Source organism: Lepeophtheirus salmonis, chromosome 6, assembly GCF_016086655.4.
Source record: "Lepeophtheirus salmonis chromosome 6, UVic_Lsal_1.4, whole genome shotgun sequence".
Taxonomy (NCBI): Eukaryota; Metazoa; Arthropoda; class Copepoda; order Siphonostomatoida; family Caligidae; genus Lepeophtheirus; species Lepeophtheirus salmonis.
Genome location: NC_052136.2, coordinates 37,835,260 through 37,862,110, shown reverse-complemented (window position 1 = coordinate 37,862,110; position 26,851 = coordinate 37,835,260). Strand labels below are relative to the sequence as shown.

The 26,851-nt window shown below is 32.1% G+C and overlaps 2 protein-coding genes and 1 long non-coding RNA gene across 11 annotated transcripts in view; 2 read left to right on the top strand and 1 right to left on the bottom strand.

Moving 5' to 3' along the window:
* Gprk2 (G protein-coupled receptor kinase 2) overlaps positions 1-16,098 on the top strand; it is a 76,162-nt gene extending 60,064 nt beyond the window's left edge. For 7 of the 9 annotated variants that reach the window (XM_071889392.1, XM_040714511.2, XM_040714510.2 and 4 more), the window contains one exon: positions 13,769-16,098. In XM_071889392.1, the coding sequence (XP_071745493.1) occupies positions 13,902-15,791 (1,890 nt within the window). In that variant the 5' untranslated portion in view covers positions 13,769-13,901 and the 3' untranslated portion in view covers positions 15,792-16,098. Of the gene's footprint in view, positions 1-12,418; positions 13,283-13,329; positions 13,665-13,768 lie in introns of those variants that run through there. The other 2 variants (XM_071889394.1, XM_071889393.1) reach the window with 2 other exon arrangements.
* Positions 1,584-6,505, bottom strand: LOC121119745 (uncharacterized). Its single transcript, XR_005864836.2, has 3 exons — positions 6,389-6,505; positions 5,810-5,904; positions 1,584-5,288 (listed from the first exon to the last, which is right to left on the bottom strand). It is a non-coding gene; the product is annotated as an uncharacterized lncRNA (long non-coding RNA).
* Positions 6,494-12,277, top strand: vir (VIR_N domain-containing protein). Its single transcript, XM_040714504.2, has 2 exons — positions 6,494-7,098; positions 7,217-12,277. The coding sequence occupies exons 1-2, from the start codon at positions 6,840-6,842 to the stop codon at positions 12,172-12,174; spliced, it is 5,217 nt and encodes a 1,738-aa protein (XP_040570438.1). The 5' UTR covers positions 6,494-6,839; the 3' UTR covers positions 12,175-12,277.
* Positions 16,099-26,851: the final 10,753 nt, after the last annotated feature.

Here is a 26,851-nt window from a genome sequence, read left to right as displayed (position 1 = left end):
ATCAATTCGTTGATTTTTGACACGAGTGTTCAAAATAATTGAAAAACTATTCATAAAATAATTCTTTATATAGAATAATTATATTATACTAATAATTATGATATTAATGTTTCGTTGTTGTCGAGAAATATCTGGATAATTCTAATTATCGTGCTATGATGATAACGATAGAGTGGGAAATTGACTATATTTTATACTACAAAATATACTAATAACACTATATCAATCCTACTAAGCTAGGTGATCAACAAAGTCTCATCATAGACACCCCCCACCCCAAAAAAGAAAAAAAACTCTTAATTTTGGCTCTTGTAACCTTAGTAGTAGTATTATAATTTTTTTTTTTTTTTAAATGTGTTGTAAACCTCAAATAACACAACAACATTTACGCATAAACAAAAAGAAATTATTGAAATGAGAAGTCCAGTTTTTATTTTTGTCAAAAAATTGTCAAATCGAAATTTAAGAAGAAAATTGCAAAAAAAAAAAAGAGGTACCCTTGCAAAGTCTCAGCCTCCTTGGTCCAACGATACACCCATAAAGGACAGACACAAACAAACTCTATTATATATATTTATATTTTTTACAGATTATACGAATTAAGTATAACAATAAGAAAATACTGCAAGGAAATTGATTTTCCATCTTTGAAAACTTAATAGAAGTTATGTTTGGCTTCAACCAAACATAATCACCGACCAGGGCTCCACGAGGTTATAAAGAAATGTCTTCTTTTTTTTTTCATTAAAAGAAGGGATTCTTTGTAATTTTGCCGCCCTTTTATGAATTTTATATATTATAGGCTTGAACTTCTGTTGAAACATTCCCATACTGTTAAACCTCGATTTAACGGAATATTAGGGTGGGAGATGTTGTCCGTTAAAGCCGATAGTCTGTTGTAGTTCTAGTAGTCTTTGCAATAGCTATATTTGTTTCAGTGTTTTATATTTGCCTTTTCTAATTTATCAACTCAAGTGACACAAAACCATTATAGGTACATATGTAGTGATGTAAATCATGTGATTTTTTTTACCTGTCTCGTTTTTGTGGAATTAGTAATCTGAAGAAAGATTTTTATTTACCTTGGCAGTTTTCATTATTATTTAATTCCATAGTATAGTGAACTTCCTCCCTTAAATAGATTCAATTATATTTAAAGCCTTATTGAACATTCGTGTGTGCTCATAAAAGACGGAGAAATTGGAGAGTTATAATTGTAAGACGTAAGTCCTTCTTGGACTGAGAGTAGAATTGAGGATCGATAATGGAATAATTCTTTTCAATGTCTCTGTTTCTTTCCTTCTCCCCCTCCTCCTTTCTCACAGTTGATTATAGCTGATCTCCTCCAAAACGTTCTTCAAATTGTCAGGGTTACCATATTGATTTTCGGTTTCTATTTTTTTATATAATATTATTTTCTCCGACTGATAAAATAGTTATGAACTATTTACTTAATATAATATTTTAAATCTATTTATTTAATTTTTATTCATGATAAGTTAATGAGAAATAAATATAATCATTAATTATATTCTTATTAATTTGATAGTGCTAGTTTTCATTATTGGGGGGGGCTTCGCCCCAAAAATGATCAATACAGTAATATAATAATATATAAATAGGTTTGTTATACACATATAGTCGTAAAAAAAGGAGGGCTAGTAACGCCACTGTTGGTAACTATGGGAGGCACCTGTAAAAAAGATATTTGTGTCTGCCAACTAAAATAGAAATAATACTATGTTGGTTTTCGGTCTAAAAAATCCTAGACTGTTATTATTTCTGGTGGACCGAACTAAAACTGTACTTCATAGAAGTCCAACTTGAACGGTCTCAAAGAAAATTTTTACCCAGGTCGATCCCAGAGAAAAATTGTGTCCAGACCGATTTTGTTGAGACGTCATGTGTGTTTCAAAATAGTGAATATTGACCTACAATAACTTCATATTAAGTTAAAATTTGTTGCATAAATAATGTTACGACTCATAAATCAGGATAAGGTAGAAAAATCGGTCCATGATTTGAAAACGATTAAATTTCAGTCTATTGTCTGAAATTGCTGCCGGGACGAAAATAGCCATACAAATCCGTCCTCAAAAAATCACTTAAGACAGTGTACAAGTGTTCGGTTTCCGTCTGGGAACCATTGATTGGTCTGAGAGCGTATTAATTTTTGTAAAACTGAACTAACCATGAACCAATCACGTAGTTAAATACAATCTACACAAAAAAAATTAGAAAAGAAAATTTCGATACATGGTTCATACCTATTCTCAGCACGTAATGGGCAGACCTGGGGCATAGAGAAAGAAACATTTAAAGGTGACTAGGATTTTTACTTGGCTGCTTGGCTCAGTCAGGCAGACAAATATTCTTATCTTGAGAAGTTTAATGCAGTTGCTGTACTTGGCTTACCAGTAAATGTTATGTTAAAATCCTGAGAAAAAAGTCAGCTCATTAATTTGATGGCTGTTTGGGCAAAATACAGTTCCTTATGCATACCAAAGTTTACAACTGAAGGCAATGTAGCAGTCTTTTGTATACCAAGTCACTTATTTACTTTTTTCCTCTATTGCTTTGGTTCTTTTATAATTTTTTCAGTAGTAGTAATTATTGTAACCCAATATAAAAAAACGTAATCATCCCAATGTGTACAACGTGGATGTTCATTAATGAAAATGTATGATATTAAAACTACATAATCATTGTTCAAGAATACTGTAATAATTATGAAGACATCTTAGATTCTTGTTATAAATAAACGTTTATTTTTTAATTTTGCCCCTTTTAGAATTTGGATTGACCTTCCTTTGATATACAGTACAATTTATCTGATGTCATAAATTGAATCATAATTAAGGGAGGGCTCAAATTTAATATTTTAGTAGATAAAAAGGACAAATTTACAATCAATCTTGATTAAACTCCATCAAATGGTCTTAAAAATAAAAACAGACTCAATACTTGCATTGGATACTAGATGATGTCAATGATAAATACAAATATTTGAATTAAATCAATGTAATATGTTGTAAAAATCCCTACAAGTGTCTATATTTTTACATTTTTTTTTGATTGATTAAATTAGGGAGGAAAAAATATAGGATAATTAATGAAAAAATATTTAATTCTTTCCATTGCAATACTTAATTTTTATCTACAATATGGAAATAAGAGATTGTATAATGATTTTACAACATATCTCTAATACATTTTAGGATAATACATATAATAAAAATAAGCAATGGAGGGATAAAATATTTATAAACTGTAAGGTTACAGTACTTTTAATATGTTGGTCCAATAGTATTTAAGAAAGAAAAAATAAGAAGCCCCACAAAACCTCCTACATTCAAACTCCTACTTGATGGGCTTAAATTATCAATAAACAAAATGATATAGTACTTTTTTGTGAAAACAGTTTGTGTGATAAACTTTAGTCATAATATTGATATATTCATAAAATTAATGACTTGATGGGTTGGATGGTTCTTTTTTGTGGAACATACGTATATATAGATTTGAGTCTTCTCATAGTTCCATTGAAGTCATATCCGTTTATGACATTGAGATGTCCATGATATTCAGTGATGCCATCTCATTTAATGCAAGTATCATTCATTTTGCAGATGTCCTTTAATATCTAAATTGGTTACTTCATCGTCCATTGGTTCAAATATACATCAGTTGCTCTAGATATTGTATGGAATCATTGTATACTTTAACAAGAACTTAGAAGTTTGATAAAGATGAATACTACTGTTAAGAGGCAATCTTTCATCTGCAGCTCTTCCATTGAAATTCCTTCCAAAGTCTACACTGTTTTGTCTCTTAATATTCTGAGAAAACTTTTTTATTTATTGGAGTCCTTAAGGATCATTGATGTACAATGTGTATAACAAACATACATTTAATATCTATGGCCGGAATTCATTTATAAGGCTGTTTTATTCCTGTAATTATAGACCCTTCATCATCGCTTCCGATTTCATTATTAGTTATTAGTCTCTTCTGTCATTGGAAAGAAAGTAAAAAGACGATCTCGGACCATGAAATTTAATATGGTCCTCTTTTCCAGATATCTTTAGCTGTACAGCATATTTAACTTTCGTATTGCCTACATATATGCATAAAAAGTCCATCGTAACTTTTACGTCATAAATATGTTAAAAATTGTCAGTGATCTTATAACTTTAGTAATAATATACATAAATAATGAATTTCGTTGCATATTTTTTTTAAGGCTAGTGATCGGGAGTCATTTTCTGAATTACTAAATTACTTGTAACCATATTTAAATACCACTATTTTTGAGGATTTGAAATCTTCGAGTCAATATTCTATGAATAAATTACCGATTATACTAAGCGATTACAATGTGACAAAACTTTATATACAAACAATTATTTTCTTATTCACTGACATTAAAAGATTGATTAAGTGCTTTGACAATTACAAAACATAATAATATGACATTAACATTTGTAATTATTTTTTTATTTATCAATTGTAAATAATGGTCTCACGCGTCTACATAAATAAGTATTTATTTATGAGTTTCATTGATTTAAGTTAATAACTTTTTTTGTCTTAATTTTTAGCCTTGGTAACGTTATGCAATAAAATAAAGGTGTTGGAGTTCCTGCAGTATGAACCCCACATGTATTATTGTTATTTAAACCGTGGAATACAAATTTGGTCAATTTAGTTTTTAATATTTACTAAGAAATTTAAATATAATTAAATGTTATTGTACATCAACTAAACCTAACCAGCTTATTGGATATAATTTTTTTAATAAATATTATAAACTAAATAGTCCAAAAATCAATCAAAATTGACCTTTTTTAAATGCATTTTTTTGGTAGTTATATAGATTTTTTATTAATTATAATTAAAATAAAGTAATTAATAATTCATTTTCAAATGCTGAATCTTAGTTATACCCTAAAAACTTGATTTAAAAAAGGCTTTAAAGGCCAAAACTTTATCGTATGAAAGTTTTAATGGTCATATTTGTGTTTTACGGTTTAAATAACATTAATAATTGTGGGTTTCAGACTAGGTGCTAAAATCCTGTTGCATAGTGTAATAGATTAATTTACTATGATTTACACTTATTAGATAATATACTTATAAATATTTCTTAAAGTAGTAAAAACGTAAGAATTTGATTGACTACTCTAATTGGTTTAATGTTTAGTTTAAGTCCCTCGTATTGATATCCATCGATATGGTGAATAATTGGTTTGTCCCGGATTTATGTAGTAGTTACAAGGCATCAAAATCTAAAAAAAGTAACTGTAGTGCTTACTTTTCTTAGTGGGTACGTTTTTTATTCAGTATTTACAGAAACTAAAAACTACATATCTAAATTCAAGAAAATTATATCTTCAACTAAAAAATCTAAAAGAATAATTTCAATAATTAAAATATTTTTAAAACTAAGAGGAGAAGACTAATTCTAGACGTTCAATCTCAATCATCATTATGATCGTTTTATATTTCGGTCAAATTTGCAAGTACATGTGGGGAAAAAAAAAAATTCTGATGTAAATTATATAAAAATAACTTTTATTAAAAAGAAAAATAAAGAGTAGAAAGTATTCAAAAATTGATAGGCTGAGATTAAAATGATGATTTATTTCATTAGGCATAATGGTTATGTTCTTAGACCTTTATAAAAATTTCACTGGTTTAATTTTATTGTACAATATTACTATTAATATTGAATAAATTCATAAATTGACTCCAATCTACTCTTATTTACATTGATATACCCGTAAATGAAATAAAAACATAGAAATACCTCATGTCGTATTTCCTCTTGTACGCCTTTTCTTCCTTTTAGTTAAAGGATACATTGGTTGATTCTATTTTATCTTGTAATAGTTGACTAGTTTCCTTAATATTAATGAAAAAAAGGTTTTTCATTGTTATAACGTGGTTGTTTAGGCCCCCTATATGGCTGACATTATTAATAATGACATCACATGAAAATCCTCTACAGATCTGTATGCAAAACTGCCTTCCAGCCAAATTTATATTATTATGTGCAATTGAGAGAAGAGTAATTGCAAAAAAAATTACATTTTATCTTCGATGAAAATATCCGAATAAATTAAATAATGATATGTACTTTCATTTACATATGGATTATCATTAGTAAAAAAAAATATTTTTTAAACCCTTTCATAGCTAAGGGTACATAATTGAAGTAGGTTTTGTTAAATTTTGATTGTATGCATATGTTAACATATTATTTAATGGCATAACTTTTTACCCCATGTATTGATTACGAGCAAAAATAATAATGGAACGCCCACGTAATAACATGACCCTTTTTTTAGTTATACTTCAATATAATAGGAATTAATTAATTGTTTACTTGGTGAATAATCAGAGTGTATTTAAGGTCTAAGTGATCCTGGATCCGACATCTCACTTTAGTATTCTCTGTCCATGCGTATCAAGAAAAAATGTGAATAAGTAGAAGTAGGTTGGGAGAGAGGGTGAAAAAAAAAAGAAGAAATTTTAGCCGTATGAGTGTATGTAGCTATAAGGTGAAGGAAAAGGGAGGAATAGCCAGATGAAGGTGAAATTGCATCGTGAATGATTAGGGGAGAGAGCTAGCTAGAGAGAAAAAACAAAAGAAGAAAGGGAAGGAAAAGAAAGAAGACGTTGATTGGAAGTAGCTATGTGACTGAGTGTGTGACTGAGTGAGTGAGTGAGTGAGTGTAAGTTGGGCAGGTTATTGTTGGACTGGCTGTGGCTGGAATGTTAATGTAGTGTGCGTATCTGTAAATGTGTCTGTTTTGGAGTAAGAAGGAGTCCAAGAGATGATCCCTTGTTCCGAACTGTTGTTCTTTGACACTTTTTCCCACGAGAGTCCTCCGGAGGAAGAACTTAATTTAGACTTGGTTCAATTTCCCAGCCCAGTTGTGGTGGATGAAGTCCGTGTGATTCCTTTGGGGGCTCGTGTTCAGGCGAATTTCCCTGGAGGAGTTCGCTTAGGTGCAACGAATCCTACGAAATTCGATCTTGAATTCTTTGTGAATGATCTGACGAAACCCGGAAGCTCGACGTTCGAAAGCTTAGGCAAGACTTTGGTGGAGCTGGCTTTTGAATACGTGCGTCCCTTGGACGTGGGTATTGAAAAGACGGGTCTGTGTGAGGTTTTGATTAATTGATTTCCTTATTTCCTTAATTGGTGCAGGTGTGCTTCCCTATCGCAACGATGGCAAGATCCACTTGGGAACGGAGAAGAAGATCCCCACGGACGGGCTTGTCCTTCGAGGTCTCTACACTGCCATCACCCTCGCAGTCTATGGCACCTTCTCCAAGTCCACTCCTGAACAGCTCGCTCTTCAAGGCTCCACTAGCGAAAATCCCGTGAATGGAAATGCAAACCCTCCTCCCCCGCCGCCCCAACAGCTACACCCTTCTCCTCCCCCACCTCCCCTGGCTCAGACTCCCACAACAGCAAGCCCAGGAAGGCTGGCATCACCTCCCAAACCTTCAATATCCCCAAGACCCTCATCTCGCCGACAAAGCACGGAGAGTATGCTTGACGATATGTCGGACATTAGTGATGGGGATATTCCGGATGCGGAAGAATATTGTTATCCTGGGGGGGGAGGCCCAAGACGTTTTGTCAAAGAAGTGGAGGAGCTATCTGATGAAGATGTTCTAGAGTGGAGTGATGAAGAGTTTGTTCGGCTTGGAGAATGCCTTGAGGACGAAGATGATCCTATCAAAACCCTTGACCCCCTTGCAAATTTAGAAAACTCTATTGCAGGATCATTAAAATATTTTAGACTATTAAAGGATCCATTCTCTGTCCATGAGGAAGAAACTTTGTCGGACGCCGACTGGGAAAAATTATCCTCTAATGAAGAGGCTGCCAGTAGTGGGGAATGGGTTGAACATATTGAAGCTGTAACAAGAAATCTTCTTCATGTACTTCGAGCCGAAGATGACTATAGAGACCGATTGTTGCATTATGCCGACGTAGGTCTAGATATGGACAAGGCCTTAGCTCAATCAATGCCTACATTCAAAGTGCGTCATATTAAGTCAGGACTTAAATTAATTCTTGCACTTGTGAGATATGGTGGGGATTTTGTTGAGGACCTACTTGTCGGAGATATATATAACAAGCTCCTTCAAGTCTTCGAAGATAAATATATGGCCATTTCTTTACGCCTCCTCATTTTAAGAATTATAGATTCCTTAATGAATTATGCAAATGGTATGGACGCATTCTTAAATACTACTTACGAAAAAATCATGCGACTTTGTCTTAGTAAACAATCTACTAGATCCAAGTTTGCATTATCAGCCCTTGCAAGAAAGGCCCATTTAAATGAAATTATGGAACAGTTAAGTGAAAGGGTAACAGAATATGTTGAAGGGGAAGAAGAAGAAATGACTGCAATCTTGGATGAAATTATCGATACGTATAAAGACGCTAAATTGAGAATTTCTCAGTCGGATCGGTTTTTACCAGTGAAATCTCATTTTGAACTCTCTGATGGTGTTTTCTATGACGCGAAGCCGGGTTACTTTTCTCTTTTACGGAACAACGGCATATTACATTCTCTTCTTATTCTACTAACAAATCCTAAAATATCACCTCGTGTCGCAGTATCAGTACACCGCCTTTTAGGGGTTTTTTCAGAGTCTCAAGAAGGACTTATTTTCATGGCTGACGAGCCTGATGCTACTATTAGAATTATTGAAGCACTCTTAAATACTGATTGTCCATTATTAGCCGAATTAATTGCTTACCGCGTTCAAGTATTATCTCTTCTTGATGAACTTTATGATATTTGCAAGGACAAATTATCTAGGAGAGATTGCGAGTGCTCAGAAGTTCTTATAGCAATTCAAGATCTTTATGGACTTACTTTTGATGATATTAGAGGAAAACAAGCGGTTGTAGAAGTGTTAGGTTTTGATGATAACCTTGAAGTATTAATTAGACTTGCTAAACACGACACGGGAAAGGATATGAAAAAGTCTGCAATTCGAGGATATGCATGTGAACTTATTATTCTTACTATCAAAGCTCGTGAAGATGTTGGCTATCTTAAAAGGTTTTCTTCTTCGCTGATTGATTTAGCAAAGTTTGACGAAAATTCACGTCTTCATGAACTAGTTCCTTGGCTAAGTCCTTTTGAAGATCTTAATAGAAGTTCGACCAGGGATGAAGCAAACAATGATGAAGGCAATGAAAATGCTGATAATAATATTGATGAGGACGAAATAGCTATTACGCGTTTATGTGATATAGTAAAAAGATCAGTGGAGTCCTTCAATTCGATTTCACCTATCCTAATCACTTCAATTCGTTTGCTAGCTCTTTATCCATTAGAAACAGAAGACGAAAATTCACATGAGCTACATAAAACGAAATATTACTTTGTAACTGTCTTTAGTAAAGATCTGTATGAACATTTTCTTTCAATTCTTGGTAAGGTTTTTCAGCTCTATGATCAGCCTCATCTACGTGTTGCAAGTTTATCATCTTATAGACATGGTATTTTAATTGTGTCTTTACTTTGCCCTCTCCTCAGAACTTTAAGGCATCTTTTACAATTTGTTGTTAATTGTCGTGGGGTTGAGTTTCAAGATCTCCGACCAATTCCTATACTATTGCGAACATACACACTATCATTAGCATTTCCAAACGGATCACTCTGCCATTTTTTTGGTGATCGAATTCGTAGTGATGTTCTAAAGACTATACTCACTTTCACTCAGCCGCCTTTTGACCCTGCCAAGCATAATATGGCCGATAGCTTATGGAAAAAGACTGTGAAGGAAATAATTGATTTTACATTATCGTCTCCTCAATCGTATTATTCTGGACTTCGTGTTCTTTCAGATATATTACCACTCCCTCTTCCTTTTGAGTCATGTGTACCGATAGACTCTGAAGATGCTAAAAACGCTATCAATCTCCGTAAGTTATGGAGTGGACACTTGTTTCCTTTAGAGTTATCTATTTGTGAAATAGTTGCGATGATATCTGGCTGTGTTTCACCCTTGCTTCTAAGACTCTTTAAACGGGTGTTAATACAAATATCAGATCTATCGTATCATTCTTCTACCATGGTAACTAAAGCATTAATAGACTCTTTAAAGAAAAATGAAGAGGACTTACCAACTTATTATCGTTCTTTGTCATTTCTGGCCGATGTTCTTGATAACGGAGCTATAAAAAGTTCCTTCCTTTCCTTGACGCTTGAGGAGGATAAAAGTATTTATGAAACCTTTCAGAAAGTTTTAAACTCAAACCGAACTGTTCAATATCCCATTTTTAAGATTCTAACTCGTTTGTGCGATTCCAATGTATCGATAGCCCCTGGTATTATTAATGGACTACCTAGTAAAGCTCAAATAAACTCTATACTATCTATGTGTATGGAATATTTAATCTCATTTCAATTGGATTCAACTCAAGATGATACTCTCTTGGAGATGATACTTAAAAGTTTCCAAGGACTTAGCTGTAATGAGTATGGCTTTTATTCTCTAAGGACTGCATTTTTTCGAACACCTACAGCTATGAAGACTATTTTCCATATTATATTTGAAAGATTTAACGAACATAGAGTTAGATTGTGGTTAGATACTTTAAAAAATATGACATCCGGTTCAAATCATCTTACCACTCAAGAGTTAGCTCACTTACTTCAATGGAAGTATCAATCTACTGAGAATGCAGATGGTCCTAATGACGTTAAACATCCAATTCAAACTCTGAAGGGGAAAATACTCTCGGAGGGAAAGGAATTTGAGGAAATGGCGCAAGAATTAGAGTCTTATGTGGATACTCTTGAGTCCTCTTCTTGTAGCTCTGAAAATGATAATGCCATTAAACTCTCACTCTCGGTTCTATGTGATAATGATACTTCATTTCCTGCCCCGGACACTCTAAGTGCACAATTTGAATCCCGAGTTGTATGGGTTCTTATAGACGTTGATACACGCGTTATGGAAAGTGAAGTTGATTTTGAAATGGTGAGGAATGACGAAAGATATTATTGTGAAGAGATATGTGAGAGAGATCATATTGAAGTGAATTTATTAGAATTTGCTGAAAAGTGTTTGCCCAAAGAGTTTGATCTTGTTCGTGAACTAGAAGCATTGGATGACGAAGGAGAGACAGTTGCTAAAAAGAAAAAGACTCATCACCACCACCACCATCAACCTGTTAAAAAATCTATGCTCGAAGCCAAGGCTCTTCATCACCATCACCATCATCACCACCATAAAAATGTGAGCTCAAATTATAAATCCGGAAGTGGCTCTTCAAATAGTGGACATCGTCAGAACAATGGTAGTAACAATAATAACAACAACAGTGGTAACAATAATGGAAATCGATTTAATCGTAGTGGCCAACGAATTGATGCATTTCGATCTCGGCCACCCAATACTTCTCGTCCTCCTTCTCTACATGTCGATGACTTTCTTGTTCTACAATCCTTGGGACAGCAGCCTACAGGACCTACTGGCTATAACAAGCAGTCAGTCAAAGCTGCTAAAGAGCTCTTCGCGCAGAGGGAGGCGGCTCAAAGTAAAAACTCAGTTGTTGGTTATCGAGAAGCTACAGACAAACCCGTGTATTCAGAACAACGAAATAACAATGGAATTCTTTCTGGGGCCGGCGGAGGAGGATCGAGTAGTGGCGGTGGTGGGAGTGGAGGTGGAAGTGGTAGTGGTAATAGTGACTCTCGAAGGACTAATAATCGTTCAACTGGTTCCAACAACAATCGGTGCCGTGGCAGTAATGCTGACAGATCTGATAGAAATAGGACAGGTAGTGGAGGAACTAGCTCTAATAGTGCTCGAGGTGGGAATTATCGAAGTGGAAATAATAACGATCGAGTTGCGCGAGACCGTAGTAATACAGGTCGTTATTCACCCAGATATTCTCCTCTTACGTCCAGAGACTATCGGGAGGATGGAGGAGAGCGAAGATTCGGATCAAACAACGGTAACTCTTCATCCTCACGGCGAAGTGGTAACTCAAACAGTAATTGGGGTAACAGTGACCGTAATTCAAGGACTAAAGATCGATTCTCTGCAAGCAACAGGAGCCGAAATGGGAGTAGAAATAGAGACGATAGTAGACAACGACACATGCGTCCCATTGCTCGATAATTTTTTATGTTTTTTTAAAAATGTTTTTGTTTAATTGGTTTATTATCAAATTTAAAAAAAAGTAAAGAATGCAATTACAACACCCAACCATTTTTCTAGATTATATCTCTGTTGTTGTTTTTAGGGTTTTTGGTTGTTGATTTTACTGATTATAATAGTTGATCATAATCTTTTTGATATTGATTCATCTGCTACAAGGATACTTACATTCATTCTACAGTCATAGAGAAGGGTGTTTACATTGTTTTTAGTGTACATCGTAGTGTAACGCCTGAGCGTTTTGGTTTTGTTAAAGGTCACAACATAACCAATAACCCCTCATCAACTTGTGTTTCATAATTTCAGTAACTTATTATTGTTATTGATATCCACAAAATTCAAGTTCTTTCTTTTCCTTTTCTCTGTGTTTCTTTTCCTAGCCTCCTTTCTAGCTGATGTTGAATCTTCAGAAACGAAAGTCTCTTCTTTTTTTCTTATACGGAGACAGTAGGGGGGCTGTACTAAATCTCGGTTTTTACATACACACGCGCAAAATAAAGAGCCCTTTCCGTAAGGAAGATATGGAGGAAGGAAGGGTAGAGAGGGGAGAGAAGTAGCTTTTCCCCTTTCGTGATGGTGGTCGTACATACAACACTGTTATGTTCTTCTACTACGAATAATAACAATAAAATAGGGAGAGAAAAAGCTCCTTTCAAATCTACTAGCATTGCATACATACAATACCCGATTAATGATTAGTAGTAGGGTAGAGTAATGACAAAACTAACATCATTCATCAGTCTCTGTTCTTCATTTATTTAAATTTTATATAGAAAAAAAAAACAGAAACTATTGTGCTGTTTGTGTCTCTCTCCCAAACAATAAATAAATTCTTCACATATTGATAAAAGGATGGAAAGGAGAAAAAAAATCCAAGATCCATGGGCAATCCTACTCAAAGATTCTATTATTCCTTAATTGTTGTTTTTAAATATTCACTTTGGAATCAAAAGAGGAGGAAATAGATACAGTCTCTCCTTTTTAAATACTTATCGTATGACTTCATATTTACCACAAAAACCAATACAAAAATCATCTTTCCTCTTTAAAAAAAAGTAGGTTTCTTAAGGTTCGAGTAATTATTATTATCGCATCTAGTATTCAGATGAAGGTATTCACAGCTATGTATTGTTCATACGTATTATGTGGGTCCCTTCTTAAGTTTTTTTATTTTCAATATACATAAATTAAGTATTGTTTTTTTTTCCTTTTTAAACGTAGTAGTATTTTTTTCAAGTTCACTAGGCAAATTTTTTAGTTATTTTTTCGTTCTCTCTTTTCCTCTCTTTCTCCTTATAAGAAAGTTATATCTAAAAACTACATATTACATTAATATATATAATGTGTCTAGACTAGTATAAGTTTAAATGTAATAAATTTAAAATCAATAGGGAACCCAAATGACAGCCACTTTTTCTACCAAAAAAACCACGAAACCATAGAACATAATAGTAATAAGAGTATTTTACTCTACTTGCGTATTTTATGTACCTACCATCATAAATAATATTATGTATCTAATATTTTATTTTATTCTTGATTATTTTACTTTCAGATTGCTTTAGATAATACTATTAGCCTCACTTCTTCTGACCTCAAACTTAGAGCCATTAGAGTTTGAAGAATTCTTTATCCGGGAATTCTTCACACTCTCTTGCTCAAAACATACCTCATTCAAGCTGGAGCTCATGGAATTAGAGAATATTGTCGCCAATACGGTGTACCTGAAGGCCCGAGAAGGTGGCCCTGATAATTCAAAAGGCAGATCTAAAAAATGGCGGAAAATTCTCAATTTCCCTCATATATCTACTTGTAAAGACTTGATACACAACCTCACATCCGACTCCTATGACTTCATTGTGGACTCTCAACCCATTGGAGCAAAGCTATTTCGTCAGTTCTGCATCAATCATAGAAAGGAATATTATCACTACAATGAATTCCTGGACGCTGTGGAAGTCTATGAATTAGAACTTGAAGATGTCAGAGCAAAAGTCGCAAACGCAATTGTGTCCAAATACTTGACACGTCCCGATACTTCAGACTCTGGAGTAGATACAGGAGAAGAATCTTCAGACAAATTTATCGATCGATTGAAAGAAGAGACCATCAAGGGTGCCATTGACAATGTGGACTCTGGATCAAGAGAGCTCTTTGGAACTTGCGTTAAAGAAGTTAAGAGCTATCTGTCGGGTGAGCCATTTCTGGAATTCAGGGATTCAATGTATTTTGATCGCTATCTTCAATGGATTTCTCTGGAAAGGGCGAATGTGACTTACAAGACTTTTCGAATGTATCGTGTCTTAGGAAAAGGAGGGTTTGGCGAGGTGTGTGCTTGCCAATCTCGTGCTACTGGAAAACTATACGCTTGTAAGAAGTTGGAGAAAAAACGAATCAAAAAGAGGAACGGCGAGGCTATGGTTCTATCTGAAAAGTTAATTCTTCAAAAGATCAATTCTCGATTTGTTGTGAGTTTAGCCTATGCCTTTGAGACTAAGGAAGCTCTCTGTCTCGTTCTTAAGATTATGACAGGTGGAGATCTTAAATTCCACATCTACAATATGGGAGGTGAGCCAGGATTTACTGAAGAAAGATCAAAATTCTACGCAGCAGAAATCCTTCTTGGATTAGATCATCTTCATTCAAATGGAATTGTCTATAGAGATTGTAAGCCTGAAAACATTCTGTTGGATGACCATGGTCATGTTCGTATCTCTGACTTGGGATTGGCACTTCAGATTCCTGAGGGAGAGTCAGTTCGTGGAAGAGTTGGAACTGTTGGCTATATGGCTCCCGAAGTAATTGAAAATGTGAAATATTCCTTCAGTCCAGATTACTTTAGTCTTGGTGTTTTAATTTACGAAATGATCCTTGGGAAAGGTCCTTTCCGAGCGAGGAAAGAAAAGGTAAAGAAAGAGGAAGTGGATCGTCGCACAAAGGAAATGGATGAGTCTTACTCTAAAAAGTTTAGTGATGGAGCCAAATCCATTTGTAAGGCTCTTTTAGCGAAAAAAGTGTCAGAACGACTTGGTTGTACCTCAGGTCGTCATGGAGCAAAAGACGTTATGGCCCACGGTTGGTTTCATGATGTTAATTGGAGACGCATGGAAGCTACTAAGGATCAACCTCCTTTTATTCCAGATCCTCACGCAGTCTACGCCAAGGATGTATTAGATATTGAACAGTTTTCAACGGTGAAAGGTGTCAATCTCGATTCTAAGGATGATTCATTTCATCATAAATTTAGTACAGGAGCCGTTTCCATTCCCTGGCAAGAGGAGATGATTGAGACTAAAGTTTTTGATGAGCTGAATGTATTTGCTCCTAATTACACACGCTCACCTGATCTAAGAATGGATATGATACCAGAGCCTGAACCTGAGGGCTGTCTACCTTATATAAGACGCAAAATGAAGATCGGAAGATGTTCCAATACCTTTTCCTCCTCTGTTCCTCCTCTTTCCATAGAGTCAAATCGACACAAGGACAATAATGACCAAGCCCAGGATCCGCCGCCGATTAATAACACTTCTCTTCCTCAAACCACTTTGGTCACGACTCATAATGAAAAGTGTTGAGGCACCAATTGGAAAACTCTCCTTAGCTGAACGTAAAACATGAAGAAAAAAAAACAAAAACAAAAAAACGCATTTTATTCATAAATATTAAATTATAATCATTATAATTACTGTAACGACAAAATCTATAAAGAAAGCCTTTGGTTTTTGTGCTTGACTTTTTTTATATATATGTAATTATAATTTATTCTTTGTTCCTGCTATGTTGTTGTGACTCGAACCTACTTTTTTTTATATTTATCGTCATTTCTTTGGCATATTTTTCTTTTTTTTTTTTGCGTGTCAGAACGGAAATTAATTCTAACACTATAAACTTCTTTTTTAAAATTAAAGAATCAATATTAAAAGACTACAATTTAGCATTTAGAAATTGTTATTAGACTACTAGCTCTAGTAGTAGCTCTTTTAGAGCATTCTCCTAAAAACAAAAAGTGGAAGAAAAAAATTTACCTACTACATAAGCGCTCAACAAAAAATATCTTTTGCACAAATCTCAACCCTTTTTGACACATATAAGGCTACTAATGAACACAACGTACAAAAAAATGATGTTAACGCTTGTCAATCATCATCCATTGTTGTTATAATTCCTCAATATTTAAAAAACAAAAACAAAAAAATCAATCACAAATATTGTTCCTATTAATGATATTTTCGATTATTTTTCTTCATTATTGTAATTTGTAAAAGACAACACAAAATATTTTGATTATTATTTCTTGTGAGTGTATTTGATTATAATTAAAATATATATTTATATATATACATACATTTTAATGAATAATTAATTATTAAACTGACTGCATAATATTATCCTTATTTGAAATCGTTTATAATACTTGATGTTATCATTAAACACTCTGTATTTTGTTTACCTGTCATAAGAAAATAAAAATTACAAAAATAAAACTTCAATATTTTTTTATTTCTCGAAACAATCTTTGTTTGACTTAAAATGAAAGTATTACTTTCATTTCTATACATACATGGTCAAAGATTCAAATAGTACCTAATAAAATGTTAGTTTAAAAAAAAAAAAAAAAAGCCCTGACCATTTGAAGGAATGTTTGGGAGAAGAACAGCTTATCTGTCATGACGTATCATAAAAATTAGCTGCGAGCAACTATAAGATCAAGGAAATAAACAAAAACTCCACTCCGTATCTAGTAATGATATAGGCAGGAATTACAGTAATTCTACTCAGATTCCAACAAGGACTTACACTTTTAATTCCACAACAAAGCCTCAGTTACTCTTTGTCTTTCACGAAATTATGATTATTTTATACTTATTGTTCTCTCTTCAAGAATAAAAGAATCAGGATGACAACTTTGGTAAATATAGAAATTATTTTTAGGTAAGAATGACATAAAGGGCACAATCTTCAATTTTCATATTTTTAACCCATGTAACATGTAAAAAGGAAAGGAACACACATCGTTCATTATGGCCTTTGTATTCAATTTTTACTTTAGTTTAGAATCTTTATTTGATTTTAAAGACTTATAACGGGCCCGATATGACCTTCAAATAAAGTCCATTCATTTTGGCTACTTCAAATTCAATAAACGGCGCCTCCAAAGGGTTATTAAGAATAATTTGTAGATAGTGATTAACGATAATTTGTGGAACAATACAAATGTAATCAAGACTTGATTTTGAGAAAAACCATTTTACCTTGTTTTTGTGTTGACGACCACATATATCCATTTAATCTCTGAACCTTTCCATCTAAAAGATAAGGAATAAAGCTCCGATATTATCTTGTAGTTAGCTAATTTCCCCTAACGGTGAACCAATTACACGTCATTATTTTTATTCTATTCTCTTATGGATAAAAATGACAACAGATATAGAAAATAAAAATAAAAACTACGAGTTAGCCAACAATACTAAAAATGCTTAGAATTTACAACCCTATCTATACCGAACAACACTTATATACAGCCAATCAGAGTCGACCAAAGGACTATATGTTGCCTGCAAGCAATTCAATGTCAAGGTCTAATGAAGAGTATAATCATAAAAGACTCGCCCCCCCCTACACAACACTCGTCTATGGTATGGTCCTAAATTTCTTTGGATGACTCCATTCTAAAAGTGGCAAATTTTCCAATCTGTATCTTTTGGACATCATTTGATGTAATTCAAAACATTCGTAGACTTCCTAACCTTCCAGAATTTGTCGACTTTTTTATCTATGGCGAAGTGACTCGACTTTAAAAGGCAAAGTGACCATGTATAAACTTTACGGCCCCTAATTTTAAAAATTCAGAGAATCTCTCATGAATCTAAAATTAGGCAGTCCTTCAAATGGGGAGGGGGGATATATATATTTTTCCGCTTTTAGAAAATAATTTAATAATTTTTCTTCTTTCATAGATCTAAAATTTGGTACCCCTTCAATCATTCACGACGCCCCCCCCCGCCTCTGGCCCAGCCCAACTTGTAATAATGTCATATTTTTCTACATGACTTAACTATAATTCATATTTCCCCAAGGATTTTATTTAATAAAAACAATTAATTTAACAATATATTGTATAATTAATCTAAATATACGCATTTAATTAAAGTTAATCGGATAGCTTTAATATCCCCGTTGAGAATATAATCCATGTTTTAGTTGAACCATAGGTTGTACTAATATTTAGAAACCCATGAATAATAAAACTAAGCTACCACTTTAGTAACTAAGCAATTCAGGTAGTATAATTTGAAAATTGCCGATATTTTATAAGCATTATTCCTCTAGAAACCCTTATATATGAGAAAATTAAATATGAGAACAAATTAAACCTCCCATATTCGCTATAAGGTACCTTCAATCTTCAAATTATTCAACATATATGGGTAAGTTATTAAGATTATAGCTTAGTTGCATTGTTCATACAACCAATGGTTTAGTTAGACTATTGGCTTTGAGTAAGAATTAAATCCTTTAGGAATGAATATTACATGTGAATTGGTTTAACTTTAAAAGCATTACACCTCTAAAAAGTATTAAATGTGAAATTTATTTTATAATGTTACTTATATTAACTAATTAAACATCTCCTATCTACCATGCTCATAGATGTCACAAAAAAATAATAATTAAATTATTCTAATTATTGCTTTAATCTTTTTTTCGAAAGATTAAAGCAATAATTCAATTTTATTCTGATAAAAGGTTCATCAAAATCAGGGATATGATGTTTGAGATATTTAAGGTAAAAAAAGAAGGTCAAGGACAATTATACTTTTTTTATAAAAGAATTAAAAAAATGTTGAAAGTTTTTTGTTGCATAACTGAACAGCTACCAAATGATGTATTATCTGCATCCATCGAATGAGTTGTTTACGAAATAAAATCCAAATGGAAGGGTCTTCAAGACTATTTTTGGTTAAATTCATCATGAAAAAGATCTCAGAACTGGATTTAGTTTCAGATCTGACATTTTATTTTTAAGTTTTCCAATAATAATTTATTTGACATAGTATATTTTATTCAAATCGCATGAAAATAAATAAAAAACAGTTACATTTCTATAGAATGACCCAAATATATACAAAAGTTATAAGACATTGGGATTGCCCATAAAATTAGAAAGAAAATATTTTAAGATAGGGCTAAAATATACGTAGATATTAATGTACTTCGGTACTATACTGATACCGGGATACTAATTAGACATGGCTTGATATCAATATATTTTTCGATCCGATATAATTATGAAATTAAAGTTTATGTTTTTTTTCTAAATTTGTTTGTTTCATTTGCCAACAGATGCATATATTAACCAATTATGAAAATATCATAAATATGATATATTTATTTAATTATGGATTTGAAAAACAATTTAAACCAAATGTAGGTGATAATTTTTCTTTTAGAGGAAGATGTTAACACACCCATGACTGATTAAATAATGAACAAAAAGGAAGACAAAGCACAGGAATCAACCGTTTTTCCTTTTCTAATCGCTACACGTAGTTTTTTCTTTACACACATCCCCTCTTTAGTCATAAAAGATGAAATCATTAACTTTCGGGTGGGAACTCTGTGAATTAAGCATTTTCTTGCTACAAAAATGGAATAGCAATTATATTTTGATTCCCTTCTTTTTTCTGATTGTATCATATAAAATATTAGAATTTTCTCCGATACTGATAAGAAACAGATATATTTTTCCCGATAGATCGGTTATCTGATTTTAATCTGATATATTAGTCCATATTTAGTATTGCTGAATTTAAAGTTATACACTACCAAATTTGTATTGGAACATGTACTTGCAGCACCGTTACGTCATACAAAAATAAGGGAGTCGATGACGTAAACCATCAAACTAACTTGTCTTTTATATTAAAAAAAAAATTGAACATGATTATATTTTTGGTATAATCAAATTTCTCTGTGAATTGCCCTTAACGACATTTAAAAAAAATATATATAATGTTGAAAAATTCGGAAATACTGCTATCAGTATTGGAACTCGAGCTGATACGAAAATATTGGTATCTTGACAACACTACAAGTATACACACATATAATATAAACTTGAATGTAACATAATATTAGATGGCATTAATTTTATTTGTTGCTTTTTTTTCCTTTTCAAATTTATAGACAGATCCAAAGACGCTTAATTTCGTTCACATCACTGATCGCTTTAGTCAACCGCTCTTCATTAACATTCAAAATTTGTTAAAGTACCCGTAAGTTTTGAATTCCACTGAAGTGAAGTAATTTCTTTACTATGGCTCTCTTACGCCATTAAATCAATGTTTCTAGATTAGTAACCATGTATTTCTTACTAACTGAAAGTAAATCAACATATTTTTGAAGAAGTGGAAGTTAACGATATTATTAAAGACATAATTCTTGTAAAAAGCAAAAATGAATGTTTACTTTTGCTTGCCATAGAAATATTACTATTTAATATAATATTCTCATTTAAAAATACATAATGCGGACCCGGTAGAATTTATTCGAATTTTAAAATATTTCATATTTTTATTATGGGTAGAACATTTTTATCATACCTCCAAGTCAACATTTTTTATTTGCAGGGAAGGGGTCTGATGGGCCCTAGCCCTGGTCATGTGATTGTGATTCATTTTTTCGAATTTGAAGCTCATAACTGAAAAAGTATCTGTGCTACATATTTGACCTCTCAATGACCCTATGGGACGAAATTACAATTATTGTGTGCGACTGGACTCTCCACATAATAGTTAATTGGTTTTTATTTTTCTGGTCGGAAGTTGAGTTGAGATTAGAATAAAATGAATTGGCTCTATTATTTCTTTTTTTTATTTTTCCTTTAATTGGTAAGATCGATTCGCACTAATTAATTATAAGTAAACATTTTATAGTATTACAATTACTCCATATAATCTAGAAATCTTCTTTGGAGTCCATATAGACTTAGTAAATTTTCTTTCTAGAAATGAACAAGGCACGAACCTACGCACATTGAGTTCACGAGAATAATTTCTCCGGAATGCGTCGTCAATTGAGCACGTCATTCCATTCCGTTATTTTTATTAAGCATTTCTACAGTCATTTTTTTCAAGTCCGAGTCCAAGAAAAATCTCAATTTTTAGTTCTGTTTGTCATCGAAACTCATCACAAACTTAAATTTTCACTTTTATATTCAAAATAAAATATTTGCAGAAATAATTTAGTTCTTTATTGTGCAATTAGGCATAATTTATGTGACGGTATGCAATTTTCTGAGTAAAAATTACGGAATATTGGTAAAGCACTGTACCTCCAGTGTTATTGGGGGTTTAATACATATGTAGATGAATATATATTGTGTGTCCAAAGCAAAAGAGGAACAAACCATTTTTTGTCAAAGTATTAGACTTTTAGCTCACATTGGTATACTACATTTAGTAATTACCCACATCGTATATATATGTCTTTAAGTAAAATTTTCATTGCAAAAATGTAACAAAGAAAATAATTATTCATTTGATTTCATCGATATTTAAGCCTAAAACTACAATGCTATCATTTTTGATATCATTTTGACTTTGTTGTAAAATATTATCTTGTACTCAAGCCCTAGCCTTCTGAAAAAAAGTATTTTATTAGACATGTGAACATCACCTCTAGGCAAAGTTTATTAGCCATGGTATTTTAATTATCCTAAAAAGTTTATGCCACCTCAACAAGAGGTGAAATCATTTTCACTCCCCCCAACCCCTACTAATTTTCACTTGTTCAAACATGTTCACAGACCAACCAATCGGAATTCCTTCTTTTGATGTTTTGGAGCAAATCAATTCTTGTATTATGACTACATTATTCAGAACAGACTCGAATATCATTCCTTTGTTAGCTAGCATAGTTTTTGAAAACGTGCTGGGTAATTTCATTCTGAGTAAATTCCTTCTCTGTCTTTTTAATTTCATTCGCAGTAAATTACCCCTTTAAATATTTATATGTAGTGACGACAAACGATTTCAATCTAGAGGTGAACTCGAAGCAGGTGAGAGATCTTGAAGAATTGAGTGAGGGGGCCCAGTAAAATTGTCTATTACTTACGTAGATCTGAGTTGTGAGAAGAGGAAATGAAAAGAAACGGAATGATGAAATTGTTGAGAAGCAGTAGTGAAAGACGATAGCAGGAGAAGAGTAATGACGGAATTTACTTCTACTTCACAAAGTATGAAAAATATCCACGTATGAAGATTTATTGTTACGTCATTTCTAACGCATAAACACTATAAATCGTTCATATCCGTCTTCCATCCATCAATGAAATCCATTAATGAAATTTCCCAGGCCTTAGGTATGTAGCATACCATATTAAAAAAGGAAAGTGAGTATCCAAAGAATAGTGTTGGATATTAACAGTTTGTAAAATCTTTCTGACGTTTAGGTCAACTCCTATTTTAAACAACTCTCTACTATAAATAAAGAAGGGATCTGTATGAAAAAAAAACAACAACTAAATATACCAATTAGAAAAGAAAAAACGGTTGATGCGTGTGCTCTTTCTTCTTTTTTGTTCTTTATTTAATAGGTAAGGACGTCATTTTCGTAAAGAAGAAATTGAGTCTGAGGAGAAGGTGGGTCGAAATTTATGGTATTAATACATTAATATCAATATATAATTTGTATAGAGGGATAAAAAATATATTAGTATTATAGATAGGGGAACCTTCAATAATTCTTGTAGCATTAGTCCATGGAAAATATTACAATTATATTTAAATTGATATACGTTTATTTTTTATGCATTTGTAAATACAATTTATACCAAAGATAGGCTAGAATGCGTACTTCAGAGGTAGAAGGTAACATCATCACAGCCTATTGAATAATACGCAACAACTGTTTTTCCTTTTCAAATTTAGGTTTATCATTACAAAAAGGGCATTGTTATTCTCTATATAAAATAGACAATATTAAAGAATATTGTTCACAACTTTTGTATTGCCAAATGAAGATAAACTTCATTTGCATTCGGGTCTAGCAGTTCACTTACACAACCCTTGGGCTAGGGTTTATTAGAAGGATTCTATCCTGATATGTCTCTCCATCATTTAATAGTTTTATCGTCTGAATATAATATAAATTGTAAAGAAAATGTAAAAGGATAATATTGTCTCGCAGTGAAATTAATCAAAATCATATTGCTTACTATGATAACGTTCACGATGATATTACCACCTTAAGTTATTACGCCAACGTTTTTGCCCGACACCTTTTTACCATAATCATTTTAACGGACACAAAAACGAGTTACTGTGCTCTTTATTTCTAGTGCTGTGTCGTTCCTTATTTATTTGGTCCAGTCCAGTCTTAGAACAGATCTTTAATACCGTCGGTCGTTGGGACATGTCCTAAGGAGTGTTGTTCCTTGGGACCGGTTCTTAACTACCGGTTTTTGGAATTTTTCATAAAAATATCAATGGCCAATTAACCCAAAGAGGATATATGAAATATGTTTTAAGATTATTATACATATCTTGCAAAAAAATATTACACTTTTAATTATAATAGAATATAATAAGAACTTATTATATTGTTAATTAATTATATAATTCATTCTATTATATAACAGAATAATTAAAAGAGGAAAAATACCCTTATTGACTTCACGAGGGATCGATTTTACTTTCTTTGAGGACCGAAAAGTGGATGGTACAATACTGGACTTGACTATGATTTTAAATAAGGACCGACATACCACTATCTATTACAAAAAAAATCTAGTTACATTATCCTATAATATAATTAGATTATACAATGAACCCTCCTCATATGTAGACCAGGACTATGGATGGATTTTGGGAACCGAGTAGACACGTACAGTTGAACTTGGGTCGAACGAGATGTAGGGGAAAAAATCCTCATTCTACAAATCTATCTCAAATCTTAAATATTTTTATCGATTCTAGTTCGAGTTCTCAGATTTCTTTTGAGCTCATTTTAACCCTATATTTATATAATAGAGTCTATAGTGTTAAGGATCTTTTGAGTTCAGTATAAATTAGTCAATGGGGAGTTACGAGTCTTAGCTATCGAATCCCAGTCTAGTCACATGTTTTTAAAATATGGATTATAGTTCAAGTCCACACCTTTGGTATTTACACAGGTATTTTAATAGCTACAAGTAATTTGTGTCTATATTATAGTTTTAATTACAACGAATCTTCAGAAGTACAGAAAAATGAAGTCATACAACAAACCATAAGTTTGATAAAAATATATACATTTATAATCTTTGAGGTGACCATATTTTGATTTTCAAAAAAGAGACTCGCGGCCTGTCAGTGACGGTTTTAGGGGTTAAGGGAGGGGTGATTATTGCCATGAGTCAGGAAAAATAGTATGTCAGTTACAAAATATTGATTATTTATGTAAAAAAAGATATTTTATACTTGATTTGGCCTTTTCCATAAGAAAATAAATATTTAAAAAGTATCTTAATTAAATATGGACAAAATTTATTTAAAAAATCAATAAAAAGGCTTGACCTTCTCTAAAAAAGGTAATTCAATAAATATTACTAAACATTTATGAAAACTAAATATTTTTGGAAAAAATAGAAAGGCCCCCATTTTATATTCTATAAAAGCTTATGTAATTTTCATTTTCTAAAAGGAAAAAAGAAAAGACATGTATTGTTTTTCCCAAGACCCTTCCCACACTAAACTGTCTTGGTCTTTCCTGAAAAATGTCATTGTATATTAGAGTCGAAAAAATGGGATGTCAGGCGGGAAATTTGATATATATAACCCTCCTCCCTCCCTAGCGACGTCCCTGGGGTAGGGCGTTGATATTTTAGCATTAATGCAATTTAAGAATACCTAAAATATTAATAAATTTCATTATAATTGTATATTTTGAATCTTTTTTTTTAATAATAAATTTTGTTTTGGCTTTTCCTTATTATTAATTTGACTTTAATTTTAAATCAAATTAAAATCGACTTCACTCAAAAAACACCGGTGATATCATAGATTTATAAAATAATGTTCTGGAAGCTTCGGTCAGTATAGAAAAAGGGGACATGTCAGTAGGAGAAGAGATGGGTTGGTCAACCTAATATTTTTTAGATTTGATTTTATATTAGTTATGATTGACAGAAATTAAATCCGTGAATGATTGAGTGAATCTTTTGCAAATGTTGAAATCATTAATTGTACCCTTTGATGGAAATGATGTGTTGCTTTTACCTCGAAAAACAGAATAATGACCTTTATAGTCCAAATTTTTTGATTTTGTGTTCTACAAAAAACCATCAATTAACCTTAACTACTTACAAATGAGGGTACAATAATATTTTTTCGAGCAACAATTCTTAAATAACTGGTAAGATATTATTTTTTAATGTGTTTTTTTACGACAAATAAAATGAAGTATTTATTTTTCTTTCAAATAAAAGTTCATTTTTAGTACATACAAGACATTTTCTCCCATTCAGAAAAAGACACAAAAATTATTTATTTATTTTTTAAATTTGGAAACTTGTAACTACAAACTATATTTTATATATTTTTTTCTTTTATTTAGATCTTTCAAAGTTATTTTTTTTTTAATATGCAAATGTTACATTGCAAATTTGTTGGGTCTTATTGATCTTACTTAATTTAAAAAAAATAGATTCTCAAAAATCCGGATACGACCGGTAACCTTGAATACACATCTAACCCTTATTTTCTAAGAACTAACATTAATTTATTAGTTAACTACATTTAGTATAAGATTATATGCTTGCCAAAAAAGTATCAGAGTATTTTTTTACCTATAATTTATTCATTTTCATATAGAAATGAGATTTATTTTAAAGGAAACTGCATGTTATTTTTGTACGCTTGATAAGAATCAAGCCTATATTTGACAAACGAAAATTTAAGGTTCGATATTTCTTTAATCTACATGTGTTGGTTCATAATATCATTATTATTTACGTTTTATCTGATATTATTTGTTATTAATATGTACTATTAAAGCCAATTTGATTAATATAATGTATAAGATTTCAAATCAAGTTCTAAATCTGTATTCTTTTTTCAAAATACATACTTATTTCTAAATGTAGGTAGTTATTGTATTGAAACTAAGTCTATGATGTATCGATTCCTTAATGTCCTACTCTAGAATTCCTAACAATGATTCACAATTAATAAATATTACCTATAACCAGACTTAAAGCCCTACATGTTTTCTGTTCATTTGTGAGTGTCTGAGAAGGAAAAAATTGAACTAATAACGGAAAAGATTATTTAGCCCTTTCATTCAAAATTTCGTTCCATTTTCGTTTCTCTCCACTTTTTTAGAATTTTAATGTTTCTTTAATTGTTCAGATGAAGTTGCACTGATTAACAATAGTTAAACATTATAGTATTACATTTACTCCATCTGACCTAGGAATGATCTTTGAAGTCTATATACATTAAATATATCTGCTTCTCTAGGAACGATCAAACCACATTGAGTTCAAGAGAATAATTTCTCTTGAGCACGTTGTATGAGTTCAAAAAAATTAATTTTTTCCAAGCGAGTTGTACATTGGCTACGTTGTTAGCCTCTTTATATTGTTCTCCTTGAC